Below are 16,743 nucleotides of genomic sequence, written 5' to 3' on the forward strand. Positions count from 1 at the left end.
TATGTGGGGAATATCAGTGTTTTTATAGATGGAAGAAGGTTCACGTGATATTCTTCCCCGAAGCTCTATTTTGTGATTTACCCTTCAATTTTTTGAATGTTTTAATTTCACCAGAACTTTGTGCCGACAGTGGATCAACATCCCAAACCTGAAGACTGACCTCCTCCTCCTCTTAAATTGCTCTGCTCTGGTTCAGAAGCCTAATGTTCTCTTTTCAAAAATTGGAAAGAGTATGGACGTTCGGTTCCAAACTTGAATGAAATCTAAACACTTCTGGGTTTCCTCATTCTTATTGTTTATCTCTTGTGTCTCTGGCAGCTAAAGCATGTGACCCCAGCTGGAATCTGGGAGGCTAAAGATAGCTGAATGCATGAATAAAAACCAGAATCAATTATTAAACCACCACCAGGTTTTAACAATCGTTGCACTTGTAAGGCTTTTTCTGACATACCTGCGGGGACTTGTGAGAACGCCAGCTGTACTGGTGACTGTGGAGGCTAGCCAGCAAAACATTTTCATCCGTATCCACCTGGCCAAACCGCAGTGTCTCCTGTGTGTCATTACAGATTACAAAATGGCTGAAGACCAACTCTTCTGCCTCGGGGCACTGGTTCTGAAAGGAAAGGAATATGAAAGCCAAACAAGCGTCAGATTAATTGCAAGATGTTTGGCAGCTGTCTGCCCAGTGGCGAAGGTTTTTGCACCAAAAAAACTCCCCTGTCACAAGGTTTTCTAGAACACTTTCTTTCTGTATCATAAATGGCAAAGCAATTTATGGGTCCCCCAAATGTATTTTCATTCATACTCCTTGAACTGTAACCCACAAATGACCAAAAAGACAATGGAAGCCTGACTTTTGTTTGAATAGAATCAACAGCTCAACATGTGTAGGAAATAAAGTACCATTTTGGCTACAGACAAGTGTACTGAGTTAATGTTTTAAGATTTAGTGTGAAGTTTGAAAAATAATTTCTGAGAACTTTAACAAAAGTAACATTACCATAGCAGTACTGAAATTTGCATTTAGACACCGACATCTGATTATACACATACACCCTAATACACTCTCCTCATTTGAAGCAGACGTGTCAAGTATTAAATTGTCAACCCCATGTTTAATTTTCTAAAAAGTTGACTTCAGTTCCTTGAAGTGGGATAAGCTTTACTGTTCACAGAGAGATTCTGAAATGCTGTTTTGTTCTGATGTAAGCAAATAAAATGCAGTCATGTCCTTTTGTGCCAGGATATGTGCAAACAACATGTTAAAGTATTCAGTTAATTTTATGTAGTGAAAGGATTAAACGATTGTGCTTGCCATTCCCATGATGTAAACAGAGTGTTTGGAACATGACAAAACAGTAACTGTTCTGGAACTTATGTAAGAAACTGATCAATATTTTCTTCTATTTCATGGCAACCACCAACATCACACACTTTTGGACACTATTTTTTAGAAAACAAACTTTTTTATTTAACTTCTGGCAGCAATAACTGCAAGATTGCCCTCAGACAGCTCAGGATAAACAAAAAGATTTAGCAGACTGGAACAGGCAGATTAGCTACTTGGTAAAATTGGGTAAAATAAGATCAGAAAACAACAATGGAGCCCCCAAACTTGAGAACCAATCTTGAAAGACTACTGAAACACAAGTTTCACTCTACATAACTGAATTACTCTAACCCCAAATGCTTCAGTAGCTTCGTTCTTATATAAGAATGCATATATCGCAAGAAATGTGGAAGTGAAAGAAACAGTCATTTTACATATCCATAAGGTTTTTTTCAATATATCCTGGACATCTGAGGTTTAAGCCTCCAACAACTGAAACTTACCCTATATACCCATGTATAAATTTAGAAACTTTAATAAAAAATAAAACAAAAAAGCTCTGTTGACCAACTCATTGGTTTGTGTAAGGAAGGTATGTGAACACTTATCAAAAAAAGAACCAGTCCTTCTCTTAGTAGAGCGGCAAGAGGCTATCCTGGAAGCACCTAAAGGGAGCACCCATTGTTGTGTTTATAATAATAATAATAATATTAATAATAATAATAATTTAAAGCCAGGAGGAGGACAACTGGCAGCATTGCTATATATCCATGAACATGTTTTTAACCCTACTACTTATGCACAACTATAATCTATCCAATAATGTAATGTATCACATTATTTCACCATCACTCATGAAATTCTCTTCATTATTTTCTTTTATGTGTTTTGCTTCTCTCTGACCATTTCCCTTCTCTTTGGTTGTTTGTCAGTTTTGTTAGTGTCTTCACGCTTAGAGCTAGACTTATTTTCCAATGTCCTTTCTTCCACAGCATCTTCTCCCATGATCCACAGGCTGGGTCATCCCTTTTGTTTACAGTTATTTCAAAGCTCTGTCAGCAAATTGCCAAGGAACTCAAATAAGCATATAAAAACAAGGATGGAGGCCAACTCTCTCTAGCTAGCTAATTCTTTCTTGGCCACCAGTTTTTCAGAGAGCTGACTTTGGTAGCTGCCGCTGTCATCACTTCACTTTGACAAACATGATGGGCCAAATGTTAGGTTTTGAGGTGTACAAAGTATGTGATCCATTAATTTTCAGAGTTATGCTAAATTATCCTTGGATACACATATTAACATCTGTAAGATGCCTGAACATCCCCAAGTAGAGCTTGGTATCTATGGTGACCAAATGTGTATACCCAATTTTCCATTATGTACTTTAAAAAAAAACTACCCAAACTCTGCATTTCTGTGCTTTCTCAGCATTCCCCTTTGGCTTTATTACTTTCTTTTCCAGAAAATAATAATAATAAAGGAATGGAGAAAATGGAAGTATTCACATGAAAACATATTTTGTAGCCTTCCCAAACAGTGTTTTCTTTTCACCTCAATTTATTTGTAGTACATCTCTATGCCCACTCTATTCACCATGTGATGTTCAGGAACAGTACTGATGGTGGGCTGGGTAGAACTGCATGTAAGACATTCTCATGTTAAACTTCCAGATTCATAGGATCTTTATAATAATATTACATAAAACATTTAATGTGGCACTGTTCTCATCAACGTGTTCCACATAGAAAACATCAACAGAATGATGAGAGATCGACATTTTATAAGTAGTGAAGTGCAGTATTTAACATCTGTATGTACAGTAGTATTTGGGGAAACCAAGGCTGACATTCCTGGCATCACTTGAGATCACTTGAGATCACAGAGTTTGTTTTGGCATCCTCTAATGATGGATCAGTGACTTTATATTGTCAAGCTGCCATACCCATATACCCAAATCCACAAACATGGATTTTCTTGTTCCAGATTTAGAAAATGCTCTTCTTAAAAGGAAGGAGTTAACATCTAAGGATCTTTGTATGTTAAAATAAAACATAAGAATATCTAAAACATTTTTTTTGTTAAATTTGTAGATAGAATGACGGGAAGCTTAGTTGTGCAAGATGTTTAAAATTTATCTTAGTGGAAAAAGTCAATTTGAAGTTTTATTGACAAGTTATTGATGTAAAGAAAATAATATGATATTCCTACCGTAAATCATTACGTATAGAATGTTTTAATGGCAACAAGGATCAAATGGCAGAAATATTGTTGCACGCTCCTGAGAGAAAGTCTATGAGATGAAAACCTGTACAAAGGATACCAAATTCACAATTTTCTATTAATCTTAATATCTGTCTAAATCAGTGGTTCTCAAATTTCCTAATGCTGTGACCCTTTAATACAGTTCCTCATGTTGTGGTGACCCCCAACCATAAAATTATTTTCATTGCTACTTCGTAACTGTAATTTTGCTACTGTTATGAATCATAATGTAAATGTCTGTTATGCATGATGTATTTTCATTGTTACTTCTCTTTCTCCTTGGTTTTTGGCCATTGAGGAGCCACTCTACTCCTCTCTAAGCCCTGCACTCCCCCAGGTCCCCCTTCCTAGCCCCCCTTTCTTTCTGCCTTCTAACCTCCTCCTCCTTCCTCTTCCTTCCAAAGCAAACCTCACCTCTGTCGCTCCCATCTCTTCTTCCTAAAATGGCAGCGTGGAGGGCTGAGTGACATCACCACCGCCCTCCAGAGAAGAGGCCTCTGGGAAGTGAAGAGGCGAGAAAAAGTTAGAGGTGTCTCGGTTCCTAAGATCATCAGAAATATGTGAAAGAGTCGTTTGACCCCAAAAGGGGTTGCGATCCATAGGTTGAGAACCGCTGGTCTAAATTCTTATCTCTGAAATGAAAAACTTCCAATAATTTCTAAATTTAGTAACAAAAGTTGTAACCCTATAAACAGGCATAAAACTCTAATTGGGGCAGGTGTGATAAAATACAGAAAGAACTATACTCTAAAACAGGGCCAATTGATGGCATGCACTCTGAAGCTGTTCCCTTTAATTATGAAAGATTTTCAATAGAGTAGTGAAGGAAATCATCTCAAATTTCACTTATTAGGTAAAGGAAAAAATGCTTTCAAATAGTATACTGAAGAAAGATTCTACACTTCAGTATTACTCATCTTTTCTACATCTTGTATTGTATAATAGATAAGTGTACATATCTGTCCGTAACATTATGCCATAGCACATATGCTGAAGATCTGTGAGGTTCTTACTCTTTGACGGTGCCAAATGTATATGGTGCCTTATCAGTTGTGAGGGTTAGAAAGGTCAGCTTGTAAAGCACATACACTTGTACTCGAAGACCACCATCTGGAAAAGAAAGTAGCTTTCTATTCCAATCTAAAGAGTAAAACCAGAATGGTATGTGAAATATTAACCATCTGTTAGAGGCTGTAAGAGACTGGGCCTTCATGGTACAAATCAAGGTTGTAGTCTACACTGCAATCAGTGTGTCCGCTGTTTAGTTACTAGCACAGATACCGACTCTCAAAATAAACTCTATAGATTTAGAAACTGTCCTTTGATATACAACTGTGGAATCTTTTTGATGAAGATGATGATTAAGAAATATTTTAAATAAATCAAATAAGTGATCAATATCTGCACAAATCTAAAGTTCAGTTGGTGATAATTTAATCTTGCTTTATTGACTTTGAGGTCATTTTTAGTCTTGAGGTTTAGGACCAGAGAATTGTCATTGCCCTAACATATTTATAATAAACGACAATCCCTTTTGCACTCTTTCTAAATTCATGATATTCCCCCAACTCTTCTAAGTATATCTGAGTGAGGGGCATATAGGTAATCCTGTCAGAAATGAGAGGAAACTCTATTCTACATGGACATAATCCAACCCTCGACTCTGATCTGACAAGCCAAAACAGATCTTCCCTTTCACACAAGAATTCTTACATATTCTGAAATTGCTTGAGGAACCAGAGATCTTGCAATACTGCATGAGATCACATAAACTAGTAAAATAAATAGAACCATAAAGTTTTACATCCTCAGTTAATATTTAAGTATTTTTCATGGATTAGAAAAGCAGTAAGAAGTCTGGGTAAATTCTGGAACTTCAGATTCCACATCACATTTAGTGAAATTCCCAGATACAATGACAGTCATTAGAAAGTCCAATTTCCCGTGACAAGAAAGCAGATAAAACTTATTACATTAATTGGCTTTGTGAATGATTTTGGGCAATCTTAAGTCAACATCTTAGATCATCCTCCCCCAATATATCAACCTCCAGATGTGTTCTACTATAATTACCATCACTGTCCGCTGTCACGATTGGACATTATGGAAACTGTAGTCAGAAACATGAGGGTGAGGGAAGGAGGGAGAGGTTTCCCATATTGGGGAAGGTTAACTGGCACTTTCATAACTAGTAAGGAGCATATATGTGCTGAACTTAATGCATACAAAACAACTGAATTAACCAAATTGGCTTTAAACATGACTGACTAAAAATGGGACCCTATAATGAGAGTTTACAAAATAAAACATATGAATAAAAGCTTTTAAATTCAAAAGACAACAGGAGGCAGACCCAGCTGTCTATAGCAAGGCAGCTTTCAAGAAATAGCACCACCATCCTCTCAACAAGATTCCTAGACCTCTATTCTCCCTTTGGGATATCTGGAGAATTTCAGATATTTTTGTGAAAACTGAAAGGGAGAAAAACAAACCAACTGTATTCCTGAACTATAGACTTTCACTCAACATACGGCTCTCTGTTCATTTATCTGCTTCTAGTTAGAGAACATTCTTGCCAGCATAGTGAACAGCATGTTGAACTGGAACAAAGAGACCCCTGTTCCAAGCCCATGTAGCGCCACTAAACGTTATGGGTGGGTTTGGTCAAGCACAATCTCCCACCTTATCTACCTTACAGGGCTATTGTAAAGATAAAACTCTATGCATCCCACCCTGAGGTTGCTTAGAAGAAGGTTGAAATAAAACAGAAGTATTTTCTATAATGCTCTGTGACCTAGACCTATCACGCCCGCCTTGAAAACTAGAGCGCTTCCTGTTGTTTCTGGAACAATGTTTTGGAATGTTTCCACCACTGGAAATATTTTGGCTATATCAAGATGCAAAAAATAAAGTTATTTCCTTTCAAAGGAAAAATGCCACAATACTGTACTAACAAAGGCAGATACCAGGACTGAATTAAGTTGTCCCTCTCCAAATGAACTCACTGGATGCAATCTTCTATTTCTCCTTGTGTGTGTAGTATGACATATCAAGATGTAACTATGTTTCGTAGTGTATTTTTACCTTGCCTTGCAGCCTCTTGAATCCAGCTACTCAAATCCTATAACAATGTGTTTGTAGCTATCAGCACAACTCTTGACTTCATCCAACTATAGCTTCTTAATTGGCCAACCTTTAAAACAGGACCATGCAAAAATGTCTTTGAATCTCTAGATCTTCCATGATAAACTTCCAGTGGAAGTCACATTGGAGAACCTAGTGATTCCTAGACAGAATATTTTAAGAGAATATGTGAATAACGAAATCCGCAAAAATCAAACCCACAAATGTGGAGGGCCAACTGTATAATGAAAATATCAAGGGTTTAAATTGAGATTGGTCTCTGGCACTTCTTCCTGAGAATACTAAGTGAGCACATCTTTCTTCTTTCACCTTCACCTGCTGGAATATGTTTTTCTGGCATGGAAGAGATATTAGGCATGCCACCTAATATTCCCTTCCATCTCTATCTGTAGCAGAAAGGGAGACAAAATTCAAAACTAAATTGTTCACTGTTACTCTTTATTAAACAATGCATTATGGGACAGCTTTCAATTATTTACCATTGCTTCTCCAGCTGCTGCAAAAAAATGGCAGAAAACTTGCAATATTCTTGTCAAAATGAGATCATAGATGCTTTAAAATGACCTTCAGAAGTAATGTTAATAACTACAAAATACTGCTTGTTGCATCACTGAAGTAGCTTCATTTGTACTCATTAAGTTCCTTGCAAAATGTCAAACCACCCCATGAAATGTGATGGAATGAAAATTGATTCATGTTCTTAAAAAACTAACTCTACAAATGTATGTAGCATTGTAGGAACTATTTGACATGAGCAATCTGGGGAGTGGAGTGAGCTCCCGCTGTTAGCCCCAGCTTCTGTCAACCCAGTAGTTTGAAAAAAATACAAATGTGAATATTTATTTCAAATATTTGTACCCTGCCCTTCTCTACCCCAGAAGGGGGACTCAGGTATTGCTCTGGCGGGAAGGTAACAGTGCTACATACAGTCATGTTGGCTACATGACCTTGGAGGTATTTACGGACAACACCAGCTCTTCGGCTGAGAAACTGAGATGAGCATCAACCCCAAGAGTCGGACACGACAGGACTTAATGTCATGGGAAAACCTTTACCTTTACCTCAATCAATTAAAATGGGAGAATTTAGCAGGTGCTTGGAACTAAGCATATAAAAAGGGCTTGGGCTGTCTACAATCCTTGTGCTTCAGGATATGTTCCCCACTGCTAAATATAATACTGTAATACTATATGGGTTTACACAAGAGTAAATCCCTCTTAAGTGAGGCCAACTCTCAAGGAAATATGCATAGTAAGACTGGACTAGGAAACCCACAGAAGCAAATTAATCATCCCGCAAAAGAAAAAGATCCATCGTTTCAGGATTTGAACATGTGAGGCAGAATTATAAAGCCAAGAGGCTGACGGTGTCTTTAAAGCCTAATCTACTTCTAAAACTTCAATCATTATTTAAGAAAAAAATTCTCCCACATATTGGTAGAAACAAATACTGACAGAGGCTTCTGTTAATCTTGAACTCTTGACCTAAAGGTGCAAGGCCAAATTGCTTTATGCTTCATATGTCAGCTTCCATCTACACCATGTACAAAATTACTTGTCTCTGATATTTAGTTGGAAAATGTGAAGAATCTGACTAATGGCGGAGCTCTTGATTTTGTCTGGCAGCATAATGTATTGATTGTGAAGGCGAAACACCAAATAACACTTAGCAGTGGGAAGATCATATTGGTTATGTGGCAGAGGGGAAGCCACATAAGGAACATGTTGTTAACAATTAACCTTAATAAGCAGTTCTGAACCCACGTCTGCATCTGATGTCCCCTAATTGAAAACTAGGGTGAGGTTTTAATCAAGACCCACCCACCACATCAGAAGAGGGTGGCAAGAAGTCCCAAATGAGAGGAAACAAGAAAATTACAACAACCATTACAGAAGCATATCCACCTGTGGGCCGTTTGGACACTGCCACCCCTGCGTATATTTCAGACCCAACCATTCACAGAACATACCTGTTAGGAGCATGCTGCCATGTAACATATGGCTCTGCTTAATCAAATATACAATTCTGTTGTTTCCAACTCAGAATATTCCTTTAAGGCACCATGCCGTCCAAGTCAGTCATTCACACTCTGATGTGGTCTCCAACATTTAAATATTTATACACTGCATTTTATTTTATGTATATTCTGTCTGAGATACTTTTTAACTTCCCAAACTCCTACACTTTTCTGAAGGCCATTTTGCAGTAGTTGCTGTCCCACGAGCCCAGGCATAATGGGTCTCATCCAAAATTCTGTTTGCTTGTTTTCTGTTAAGCACATTGCTCAAAATATGACAAAAAGCAGAAATTGGAGCTACAAAGACTCTTTTTTCACAGTGATATTTGAACCAGCTGTAAAGATTTAAATCACACTAGCTCTTGTTTTATGAACGTCCTTTTACAATAAGAAAACCATGGAATGCCTTGAAAAAAAGAAACTCTGATATGAAACAGATGTTTTATCTTTTCTAGCTTTACCCATTGTAGTTTGTGATGGGTAATTAATGCACAGAACTTTGTTTAAGCATTTGGATTGGTAAAGAGAAGTACTTTCTTATAGGACTGGATAGCTGGGGATAAACGCAAGACATTCTGAATAAACTGCAAAAATATGTGAACATATTTGATCGTTTTGGATGATTACTTCTGCATGTACAGAATATAATACAGTATGTTATGTAGTGAATACTTTCAATTAGATTAATAAGGGAAAACTAATACATGCAAGGCCTCAAATGCAATGGAGATAATGTTGGTTTTTTTTCATCTAGCCGCATAAACAGAAGCTTTGAGGAAGGTGACATGAAGCTGAAGGACATGGTTAAGATTTCTGCATTGTTTTTTCTGACAAAATCAACAACTATCAGCACTAGCACCACAAATGGAGCCCCCGGTGGCAGGACTGAAGACCGACAGATCGGAGATTTGAATCCGGGGACAGCGTGGATGAGATCCCTCTGTCAGCTCCAGCTCCCCATGCATGCACATGGGAGAAGCCTCCCACAAGGATGGTAAAACATCAAAACACCCAGGCATCCCCTGGGCAACGTCCTTGCAGATAGCCAATTCTCTCACACGAGAAGCGACTTGCAGTTTCTCAAGTCGCTCCTGACATGAAAAAAAATCTGTACTAAAAGAAAAAGAGAGAAGCCTATAGTCAAGTCCCCACCTCCCTGATAGCCTGTCATACACAACCTTGATTTTATTAGCTTATAAAATTGAGATGTTTCATGTTCCAATGATTTATTAGGTCAGATTTTGTATCTACTATATAGTATTAAATTCATTTAGAATCACACATGTGACTTGAATTCACGTTTTGTGACACAACACTGCCATTTCGAGCCCTTGTTCTTTTGTGTCTCTGTATGCAATGTACTGGGATGAGGAGAATAGGAATCAATAGAAAATGTTATTGAGGGGGATTCTTTGTGAAAGTAAAAATGCCTTTCCACTCTTCAGATCTAATTAATGGCCTGTAGAATTAGGATAATTGGTGTTGCCTTAACTCCACAGAACTCCACAGGACGAGTTAGTCAATTCCTGCTGGAACACAATGCACACACTGCTGTTATAGCTGAAACAGAAAACTATGATTTGTGCTTGCTCCCCAAAATTAAATCCCAGCTACAATTAAATCCCAGTTTGTACTTATAATTTACTAGTTATTGTACTTATCGCTTGCTACAGTTTCTATTAAAGAACTAGTGCTGGCTGAATGTGAGAGTATCAGGAGAGGAGAGAATACAAAAGTCAGAAACTTACTCATTTAATCTGTGTTTGGCGTTACATTTGAACTGGTTCTATGTATTGCATTTGCATGCCTGTTCTCTCAATTCATATTCAATAACATCTGTGGTTCCACTTGTTGCCAGCTGGCCCACCCCTACATTTCCCCTGTATCTTACCAACTTTCTCTATTCTTAAAAATCCTGAATTGGAATAACTAGATTGACTTTTTCATTTCATGTTTGGCTGTTTGGCTTACCTGTTGCCACGCTTGAAGAGTTTTATGAAACGAGTAAACAGCATGTTGTCCAAAGCTGATAAATATTGGATCCACCATCACTTGTCCATCCAATAACCTTTCCACTAAATTGCCAGAAATAGCGATCTGCCCAAACACACCAAATGGCTTTACAATATCCTGCATTGTTAGGTTTCTATATTCCAAGAGTTTGCAGTCAATCTTGGTAGAGAATTGAATCTCCTTGAAGACTGATCCATCACGCCATTGCCTTAAATAGATATGTGGTTTTTTGAATGAAATTATTGAGTACTCTAGCTCAGATGGCACATTTTTGTCAGAGATAAATGGCTGAAGAAACTTTGGTGATGCTGTAGAAAAAAACAAAAAAGACCCGTAGTATAAATCTGAAATGCATACAAAAACTGAATCTAACTGTTGATGAGAATAGTATCACTGATTAAACAAAACAGACATCTTCTATATCAGATCAATATATTTGTTATTAATATTATTAATACAATTATAAGAACACATGCAACACAAGTGTGTATTGTTCAAAAGTCAGAATTCTCAGAAATTAGCATACTACAGCCATTGGCTAACACAACCCATTTTGATGATAATATTTATGGCACTTAGAGCAAAAAATAATATTTGCCACCTAACAAACTAGAACAAAATCACAGATCTTTAACTAAAAGCTGGAGAGCAAATTAGCATTGAGAGAACATTGGGGATAAACCCATTTGTAACATCTATTTAATTCTGGAGCACAACTGATGAAAAATAAACACTGTTAATGATGATATGGATCAATGCACAGGGAAAATGAAAAATTAAAATTGTTTTTATATATATACCATTATTAATTATATATTTAAAAAAGGCACGAGAAGATAGCACCATCTCATGCATTAGTGGAATCATGGAGATGTTGAAAAATGTGTATGATGGTGATGTTTATTTATACCCAACTTTTTCTCTCCCCAAGGAGGCTAAAAGCAGTGGATGTAATTCTGTGTGTGTTTGTGTCCATGACTTTCATGAGAGGTTTTTTGTTAAGGCAAAGAATGCTCCGAGGTGATTTTTCCAGTTCTTACCTCTGAAATATGGTACATACTATTTTAAAGTACCTAAATATCCTAAAGGCACCAAATTCCAAATGATCTCGGAAGTTAAAGAGAATGAGCTCTGGTTAGTACTTGCATGAGAGTCTGCCAATGAATACCAGGTGCTATAGGTTATATTTCAGAGAAAAGGTCTGGAAAAACCACCTCCAAATACTCCTTGTCTTAGGTCCCTTCTACACTGTCCCTATATCCCATGATCTGACTACAGATTATCTGTTTATGCCAGATTTTCTGGCAGGAGAGACTCATCCCATTTTAGTAGCCCTGGTTCCTGGATCTGAATTTGAGTATTGATTGGATGGAGTTTTAATGCTAATGTTTTATACTTTTATGTTTATTTACTTTATTTCAACCAGACAAATGCTCCATTTGATTATGTTCTTATTTTAATTGTGTTTTTGTTTGATGGATTGTTGTTTATTGTCTTATGGACATTTGGTTCCAGATAAGCCACCCCAAGTCCCTTTGGGGAGATAGTGGCAGGGTATAAGAATAGTTATTATTATTATTATTATTATTATTATATAATCTAGTTCAAAGCAGAAAATCTGGGATCAGATCCTGGGATATAGGGCAGTATAAGGACCTCATCACACTAGAGAATAAATCCACTTAAAATCCGGTTTTTGCCTCCTGAAAAATTCTGGAGATTGTATTTTAGTGAGACTGTTAAAAGCTCCTCCCTAAACTACAAACCCCAGAATTCTGCAGGAGGCAGAAAACAGATTTAAAGTGGATTAGGTTCTTGTGGGTTTTTTCGGGCTATAGAGCCATGTTCTAGAGGCATTTCTCCTGACGTTTCGCCTGCATCTGTGGCAAGCATCCTCAGAGGTAGTGAGGATGCTTGCCATAGATGCAGGCGAAATGTCAGGAGAAATGCCTCTAGAACATGGCTCTATAGCCCGAAAAAACCCACAAGAACCTAGTGATTCCAGCCATGAAAGCCTTCGACAATTAAAGTGGATTCATTCTCTTGTGTGATGAAGTCCTAGATGGGGCCTAAGAAAACACGACGAAATTCATGGGACACATAACTCGACAAGTTACTTGAAAGCATGCATGTGCACACATGTGTATTATTTTAAGTCACATGTATCAAATGCAAGGCTCATGCCCAAAATTAGCCCACCATGTCATTTTATGTGGCTTGTGAAGTTTTCAATGCCAGAGAAACATAGTTACATTTGTACAGCCTTATAATTACAACTGGCCCTTTGAAAGCAACCATAAGGCTTATGTGGCCTTTGGTGAGAATGAGGCTAACATCTCTACTTTCAATAAATGGCTACCCAAAGTGTAGAACAACAGATCACTTTCAGTATGTAGAAAATAATTATGCGAGAAATAAACCATTTTTAAGTTGGCTGAAGAGTTAATCTAAAATACCCATAGTTGTGGATACTTAATTGTCTCGCTGTGAATAAACCAGCAAAGTAAACAATGATAATTAACAGCAGTCTAAGCATACTCCTTTCTTGAAAAGGAAAGTCCATATGCCAATATGTGTTGTGTTTGGTTCAAGCTGCTTTTGCTTTTGTCTGTAACACCAAATGTCAAAAATAGGGAAATGGATTCATTAGATGGAACAGGAAAGAGCTAAAGACAGTGTTAACTCAGGCCAATTTCAACGTTTGAATTTAAACCTACATTTTAGTGATGCAAGTGATTTTACTGTGTTTTAATCATGTCTATGTCTTCTAATACATGTGCTTTAATTGTCTTATTTTTTTATAACGTATTTTAACTATTCTGTATCCTGCCTTGAGGAGAGGTGGGTAACAAATAACATGTATTATTACTATTGTTATTGTTATGTGATAATGATGTCACTGTTTTCATGATAATTTAATATTCATGTCAGGAAAATATGCTATTTGTACTTTTTCAGGTAACAAAATATCCAAACTCCTTCATCATGCTGGCAGGACTGAAGACTGGCAGGTTGGAGGTTCGAATCCAGGGAGAGCGCGGCTGAGCTCCCTCTGTCAACTCCAGCTTCCCATGCAGGGACATGACAGAACCCTCTCACAAGGATGATAAAACATCTGGGTGCCCCCTGGCCAATGCAGACAGCCAGTTCTCTCACACCAGAATTGACTTGCAGTTTCTCAAGTTGCTCCTGACACACACATACACAAATCACAAAGCCCCATTATTATTTTTTAAAGTATGTATTTGCTCATCTTTCCTGGAAAGCATTATTTGAAATCAGACAAGCTAACAAAGAAGTTTTGGACTAAAATCAACATTCGTATAACAGCACATACTAGTGAATAAAAACAGATGAATTTCTCCCCTTCTTTTTACAACAACTTGAGTTTTTGGTTCTCGGAGTTTTCTTTCTAATCTCTTTGCTCAAAGGATGTAAAAACTTTCAGCAAAAGTACAAGTATTCTGCCCAAACTAAAAGGCTGGATTTGTTTTATCAGATAGTTCAGAATAAAGTGAATGGGGCACTTGCAACCATTAGTCAGGGCTTAGAAAATGCAGCACCTTCTGCAGTTACTGAATCAAAACACTCTTTTCCACACATTCCTGCTACCGATAAGTAGGTGTACGTTATCTGAGCATATGGTTCTAGCAACAAAGAAACTGCAAATATAAAGCAGGTGGAGCCATGGTGAATACAAGGAAAATCAACAGTTATAGCATTCACCATGTATGTAAGATACATACATACCTGTGCCCAACTGATCCAGATGATGGCAAAGGTGGAGCTCCAAATGAGCAAACTGGATTGAAACTCCAAGGGAAGGCACAAACCAAGGAGTAAAGCACGAATCCACCCTAGTACAGGCTGCTAGAGCTGTAGGAGTTACAAGCTGGTCACAAGCACTTTGGGAGCCCGATTCGCTTTCAGAGCTGAAGGGAAAAATAAAGAACATTGCTTCAACATATCCTAGTGCTTATCAAAGTATTTGGTCGTTTGTACTGTTGACTTTGGGCAAAAATACAGAAATGACTAAGATTTTTTAACAGTTAACTGCAAAAACTCATGCACACAACTAGGCCGACCTTGCCTGATAGATATTTCAACTCATTTACCACTTTTAATTAGGGAGAGAAAATTAAACAGTGTTCTAATATACTAATCTGTTAGAATAGGAAAAAGAGTGTCAGAATTCAATAACAGTTAAAACATATTTTCAACGCATTAATTTCAACAATGAAATACTGTTCATTCAGAACGAGAACAATTTCAATGTGGGATTTTAAAACACAATTTCAAAGATGTAATTTTATAATTAACAAAATATGCTGCTGCATGTCTCCCAGTTTTATGAAATGCTTCAATCATCATCATCATCATCATCATCATCATTATTATTATTTAAAGCATTTATATTCCACCTTTCTCACCTCGAAGGGGACTCAGGGTGGAGCACAACATATAAATGGCAAAAAAATATTCAAGAAACACTTTGTCTCCCAGTTTCTAATACTTTAGTTCTTTTCTTGGTACATTCAAGTAGACATGCATAGCACTGTGTTAGAAATACTACATAGGTTAGTATTATAAAGCTGTCTCTCATTCTCTATGTTTGTGTGTGAGTATTTTAGGAGCAGGGAAATTCTCAGATACTCCAGAATACAAATGGTGCTATACCATTTTTATGGTGTTGCTGCTGCACCTAATTATTGAAATTCAACAATATATGGAAAAAGTTCCAAAAACAATGTAAAGAGCAAGTGGATACCCAAGTATTTCACAGAGTTCCTGAAAATAGAAACTGTTTCATTGCATATTTGAGTTTCAAATATAATGGCAGTGGCTGAAGTGCAGGTGACAACTGGAAGCGATAGGGAGCTACAGATTAAGGGCCACATGAAGTCACCATTCACATCTGAGAGATAGATAGGTGAATTTTAATTGATAGATTACTTCTGGGCATTTACATTTTATGAACTCAAAGATTATTTTCTTCATATGCTCTCTCTCTCTCTCTATATATATATATATTCTGGATGCCAAGAATAAGAACAATTGAAAGGCCAACTCTATTATCATAGAAGAGATACCACACATGAAGAGGTTTGTGTGAAATGTTGGGGAGGAGCAATTGATGTGGTTAGGAACATTGACACTATGCAGCATACGTAACAGACTGCTGTTTAAGGAATAATAATAATAACAATAATAATACTTTATTTATACCCCGCTACCATCTCCCCAAGGGACTCGGTGTGGCTTACATGAGGCCGAGCCCAAAATAGAACAATACAAGCATTAACAACAACAATACAAGCAGTTTAAAACAACAAAACAATAAAACAATAACATAAGCATTATGAAATATCTCTTCAAACTTGCCCCATATTAGTCAGTATAATCTCTTAATGACTGAAAGTACCCTCTGAGTTGTATTACTATTTTGTCAATTGCAATAGACATTCATTCTTCACATACTGTCAGGGTTATCACTGTCAAAGCATTTTCAGATAATATTTTTAAAGGAAATATTAACCAGAGTGGCAAGTCCCTGATGAACATGTAGGAATGATTTTGACTATCGTGTTAAATGCTTTGATGAGAAAAAAGTCCACTGCAGTCCACAAGTTTTATGCCTAGTTCCCAAAGAGTTCATATTTCTGTGATACTAAGCTAACCACAAAGGTGATTTTGTGACGGTCCCACATTCTGAGGAATTAACCTTGTCTAAAATGCTTAACTTCTCAGAGATGAAAATGCATTCCTTCGCAATTAACATGAAGAGATCATTTCAACCTGATATGATCAATGGAAACCAGATGTTTAATTTTTTATTGATTTGTTATCCATTTTCTTTTTTTCTAGATTCTTGTATAATATATACACAGGATAACTGCAACCAAAAATTGTGCAGTAAATAGTACTAATTTGTGGTCTACCTTTTTGGGTGTGTGCATGTATATATACCTTGTATTTATAT

General features: G+C 37.0%; 1 protein-coding gene across 3 annotated transcripts in view; it reads right to left on the minus strand.

The window, feature by feature from the left end:
- The window catches only part of VPS13B (vacuolar protein sorting 13 homolog B), a 382,845-nt gene that overhangs the window by 62,484 nt on the left and 303,618 nt on the right, over positions 1–16,743 (minus strand). For all 3 annotated transcript variants that reach the window (XM_060775658.2, XM_067467340.1, XM_067467339.1), the window contains exons 41-43: positions 14,514–14,695; positions 10,722–11,071; positions 452–613 (exon numbers count right to left, since the gene is read on the minus strand). In XM_060775658.2, the coding sequence (XP_060631641.2) occupies positions 452–613; positions 10,722–11,071; positions 14,514–14,695 (694 nt within the window). The remainder of the gene's footprint in view (positions 1–451; positions 614–10,721; positions 11,072–14,513; positions 14,696–16,743) is intronic.

The sequence above is a fragment of the Anolis sagrei genome, chromosome 4 (assembly GCF_037176765.1).
Source record: "Anolis sagrei isolate rAnoSag1 chromosome 4, rAnoSag1.mat, whole genome shotgun sequence".
In the NCBI taxonomy this organism is placed as follows: Eukaryota; Metazoa; Chordata; class Lepidosauria; order Squamata; family Dactyloidae; genus Anolis; species Anolis sagrei.